This window comes from Pygoscelis adeliae, unplaced genomic scaffold, assembly GCF_000699105.1.
Source record: "Pygoscelis adeliae isolate BGI_AS28 unplaced genomic scaffold, ASM69910v1 Scaffold9, whole genome shotgun sequence".
In the NCBI taxonomy this organism is placed as follows: Eukaryota; Metazoa; Chordata; class Aves; order Sphenisciformes; family Spheniscidae; genus Pygoscelis; species Pygoscelis adeliae.
In genome coordinates this window covers 3,819,406-3,824,408 of record NW_008825557.1, presented here as the reverse complement: position 1 = coordinate 3,824,408, position 5,003 = coordinate 3,819,406, and the positions used below count along the sequence as shown (strand labels likewise).

The window sequence follows — 5,003 nt, the reverse complement described above, 5'->3', positions numbered from 1 at the left end:
GACTTGGGGGTACTGGTGGATGGAAAGCTGGACATGAGCCAGCAATGTGCGCTCGCAGCCCAGAAGGCCAATCGTATCCTGGGCTGCATGAAAAGAAGCGTGGCCAGCAGGTTGAGGGAGGTGATTCTGCCCCTCCACTCTGCTCTGGTGAGATTAAGAGGTTCCAAAACACGGACCTGTTGGAGCAGGTCCAGAAGAGGGCCACGAAAATGATCAGGGGGATGGAATACCTCTCCTCTGAAGAAAGGCTGAGAGAGTTGGGGTTGTTCAGCCTAGAGAAGAGGCAGCTTCAGGGAGACTTTATTGCAGCCTATCAGTACTTCAAGGGGGCTTATAAAACAGATGGTAGCAAACTTTTTAGTGGGCCTGTTGCGACAGGACAAGGGGGAATGGCTTTAAACTAAAGGGGGGTAGATTGAGACTAGATATAAGGAAGAAATATTTTACGCTGAGGGTGGTGAAACACTGGCACAGGTTGCCCAGAGAGGTGGTGGATGCCCCATCCCTGGAGACATTCAAGGTCAGGTTGGACGGGGCTCTGAGCAACCTGATCTAGTTGAAGATGTCCCTGCCCACGGCAGGGGGGTTGGACTGGATGACCTTTAGAGGTCCCTTTCAACCCAAACTATTCTATGATTCTATGCAGTTCTGGGAGTGCCAACTGGAAGGGGTGGCCAGAAGCACTGGAACCTGATGAATTCCAGTAGAAGTATCTGCACAGACATCACACTGATTTGTAACATCCTTACAGAAAACAAAAGGAAAATAACTCAAGAGAGCAGAATTGGGCAAAACAGGCACCCAGCATGTTGGTAATTTGTACATAAGCCTCTTGGGTGGTAAGAATATCTCCTAGAAAGAGAAGTGTCTAGACACACCAGTGTGCTTGGAGTTTGTACTAGTCCTAGAAGCCTTTCCATCCCAAGCACAGCAGGGGGTGGTCAATCTCTCAGACAGATGGGACTGCTCCTACACCATTTCCATAAAGGTACACTTACCAGATTTCTTCTGTCACTTCATCAATGTTCATTCAGGTCACAAACTGCAACATGCATGCAGCTTCCTACCATACAACTTGATATGTGTGATCACTCCCACCACATAACACGGACACCACAATTTTGCTTAAAAGATAGACTAAGTATTTAGTGGATGCAGGAGAGCTGTGATGCCTTTCCTGAAGGATACCACACAACACAGACTGAACAAGGTTTTCTGGTCGACTGTATCTGCATGAAAGCTGAATAAAAGCAGACCTGTGAGCAGCCAGAGTTTTGTAGTGGCCTTCTAAACATGCAATTCACATTCTCTGTTCAGAGTATGTAGGTGTCAATGTTTTGGATTCTGTTTCAGAGTCCAGACACTTTAAGATTAGGTGTCATACTGCTATAATCAAAAGCAACCCAAACTCCTATTCAGTCTTGCCCATCATGGTCAGCAGTAAAGTTTTCAGCAGCAGCTATTGGAGTCTGAAGTCTCAGTCTTTAGATAAGATTTTAGGATCTTTGGAGCCCATAAGATTTGTTTTCCATAGGGTTTTTAATCAATCTTGAAATTTCCATATGATGGGCACACAACAAGGAAAAAGGCAGGAAAGATGGAAGGCAATGATGTTCTTCCATCTGCAAAATTCCAGTTCTTATGGTGTCAGTAACTCTAAGCCACTGGAAAAAATAATTCAAAAACATAAACTAAAAAAAAAAAAGATAAGGACTTATCCTATTAGCTGTTGCAAGTAAAATTTCTTCTCTTCTTGGAGCAGTAATTCATGAGTCTATTTTCTGTATTACTGGCTTCTGTCAACATTGTGAAAGAGGGATGACTCCTCATTGTCAAGACATTTTCACTTTTAGCACAGGGAGAAATTTTTAGTTAAAACACTGGTAGAACCCTAGTCTAAAGCTTCTGAAGAACCTGTCATTTAAAAAATAAGTACATAAAAAATTCACAGAGTAAATTAAATTCCAGTATTTTTGCCAGTCATTTATTAGCAACATGTCTTTTTATTAATGGATACCTGCAGTGGGGTTAGATGAATCTGGCTTCGTGCCTAACATATAAATACACAGAAATCCCTGTGCATACAAAAGGTGCCCCTCCCCCCCTTTTACTCTGCCTGTTCTCTAGCTAGCTTTGAAAGATGATTTTTAGTGTTCTTTCCAATTAGCCTTTACATCACCTCTCTTCTGAGATTTCCCTCCTCAAATTGTCTTACATAATGACTTTTTGAAGATTACAGTGCAAAGCAGCTACTCTTCTATGCAGAAAACATAAGAACACCACTACTTTTGACCCAAAAATAGATTTTAAGAAGTTATTACTATGAGTCAGTAACAAAGTAAATAGAATGAAAAATTTCATCTCATTCAACATTTAATTGTGCAAGATACTGTACCTGTTTTCCAGATTTATGAAATAAACTTGTGAAAGGTGGCATTCAACCCTTTTAGAGTTAGAAATATTTCTGCCACAGGAATGATGATGTTTTGCTGAAGCAATTTAAATTGCTTAAACCCAAATCGAAACAAAAATTTGAAAGAAGTTTTCACACGTACTTCTTAACACGTGATCTTCAAGATAACACATGGGTAAAAAAACAACATGTGACCTAAATGAATAAAGACATACAGGAAAAATAGCTGACATGAAACGGGCTATGAAAAGGCAGTCTTCCTTTCTGTGTTTGTAATTTTACAACATACTGGTCCACAATGGGGCTACATTTCACATTACTGTGTCATACAGACAAAACCAAAACTCACGTTTTAACTGAACAACTTGTAACAATCCTCTATGCATCTTACAAAACCACTATCACTGCAAAATAAAGAGCAAAAGAAGACCTGTTGTTGCATTGCAAATACATGAGAGAGAGGAGAAGGGCGAGAGGAGGAAGAGAGAGATATTTTTCCTAGAGAGAAGTTTAATCTCTATTATTGCCAAAAGAACAATTTTTTTTTTTTTTTTTACCTAAAACAAGGATGCCAAAGCACTGGAACTATTTGTATTCCATACTTAGAAGTCACAATAATTTAAAAAATTATTTCCGATAAACTACTTTACTTGCCTATGTATCTGTTCACCTCTCTCTGGTTTATATTTTCAATAGCTCATTTAGAAACTCTGAAACCTGAATGGGGAATTGTTTCTCATCTCATTAACACATATGCAAATCAATAAACGTTAGAACAAAGAAACTAAAACACCGTTAAGGTCATATGTCCTCCCTCCAATATACAGTGGACCAGCTAGCTGCTTCACTTTTAACCTTGTTTCCAAAGAAAAGAGAATTCCTGACAACATGCTGACATTGTCATTTCTTCCCACCTTGTCTCTCTTCCCCACTTCCTTCCCCTACCTCTGAACCTGCTGGTCAGTTTCCATGAAACAAGGAGGGGAGGCCTCAGAGGAATGTATCTGCTACATGTTTCAAAACAACTGCCAGACAGAGAAAAGCCAGGCAAGTAATAATTCCTGCTAAAGTGCAACTACAGCATGAGCCCAAGAATTACTCTTTCTGTCTCACCTGCAGCTCCTGGACAGCTTAGCTTCCAGATCCCTAGCTTGGAATCAGCCACAGCACATGCTCAGAGAACCAGGAATATCAGGAAGGGTTTTTTTGAGAAATTGGAAGGAAAGCAAACTTGAGGACTGCCTGAAAAGGGGAGATGACAACAGGTATGGTGGAGGAAGCCTACATCATGGAAGGGTATTTACAGTGTGGAATGGCAGACTAGAGCAGGGAGCACACACACGCATAGAAGCATATTTCAGTAGACCTTCTGCTCCCAGAACACCTTGCTAGAACCATTAATTTAATATTAGGAAAAAAATTTGCAAGTACAATGTGTCTGTCCATAAAAGAACACTACAAAAAGACTGTTATAAATACCTTCAATATCCTCTGCATCTCCTAAACCAAATTCCTCCAATAGATCTGCAAAACAAATAAGTCATATGCTTTACTAAATACTCCTATCCAGAAAGATTATGAAGCTAAACCCAGAACCGCATGAAGTGAGTATTACCTGATTTCTGCTGCCTTCTTTTAGGAGAGGTTTCATTCATTTCCAAAACAGATTCGGGAGTCTTCAGCTATGAAAGACACAATCCAATGATAAAAAAACAAATTAAAAGTAACTACATACTATTTAATGAGCAGAACAAGTAGTCAGTCTGACATGAAAAAGTACTTACCTGGGAATTGTTTGGTTTCTCTGAAAAGCCTAGAGGTGAAAAATATTTTGGGAAGTGTTATTTTATTTAATTGAAGGTATCTTTTACTCCATTCAACACCAGTAGTTTCAACAACTAAGTATTAGTTGCAAGCATTATTTCACTGAGAGTATGATGCCTACCATTCAGTTTACCTCATCATACAACATTTGTATCAGTACACAAGAAATGGACAATGCATACTTCCCATCGTGCACCTTGGATTTAAAAAAAATAATAATCACAGAACTAGGACCATTCACGTGAAGCAATAAGGTCATGCTCATTAATAGAACAAGATCAAACTATTTAGTGGTTTTGAGGAGCTGAATCCTCCTTTCTAAAAGGATTATTTCAAAAGCCAAAGTTGGTCTACTGTAATGAATGATCATAAAACAGTCCACAAGCACTATAACTGTGATTATCCTACAAGTGTTTAATGTTGAGGAGCATTTTCCTTTTCATTGATGGGACAGAGAAAGCATGGGTGCAGACACAGAAACCTCATACACGTGTCATTTGATGAGGTAAAATCAAGCTAGTTCTCAACAAATTGTTCTGGTTTAGCTTGCAAGGAAACAAAAGAAACAAATGTTGTTTGGTTGTAATCTCCATTTATAGCATCGTTCCAAATAGAATCATAGAATCATTAAGGTTGGAAGAGACCTCCAAGATCATCGAGTCCAACCGTCAACCCAACAACACCATGCCTACTAAACCATGTCCCGAAGTGCCTCATCCACACGTCTTTTAAATACTTCCAGGGATGGTGACTCAACCACTTCCCT

The 5,003-nt window shown here is 39.7% G+C and overlaps 1 protein-coding gene across 1 annotated transcript in view; it reads right to left on the bottom strand.

The window, feature by feature from the left end:
- LOC103923859 (ankyrin repeat domain-containing protein 26-like) overlaps positions 1–5,003 on the bottom strand; it is a gene marked incomplete at its 3' end in the record, with an annotated part of 76,029 nt that overhangs the window by 25,682 nt on the left and 45,344 nt on the right. Inside the window, exons 16-18 of the mRNA XM_009332290.1 lie at positions 4,198–4,226; positions 4,029–4,095; positions 3,893–3,937 (exon numbers count right to left, since the gene is read on the bottom strand). Of these exons, the coding sequence (XP_009330565.1) occupies positions 3,893–3,937; positions 4,029–4,095; positions 4,198–4,226 (141 nt within the window). The remainder of the gene's footprint in view (positions 1–3,892; positions 3,938–4,028; positions 4,096–4,197; positions 4,227–5,003) is intronic.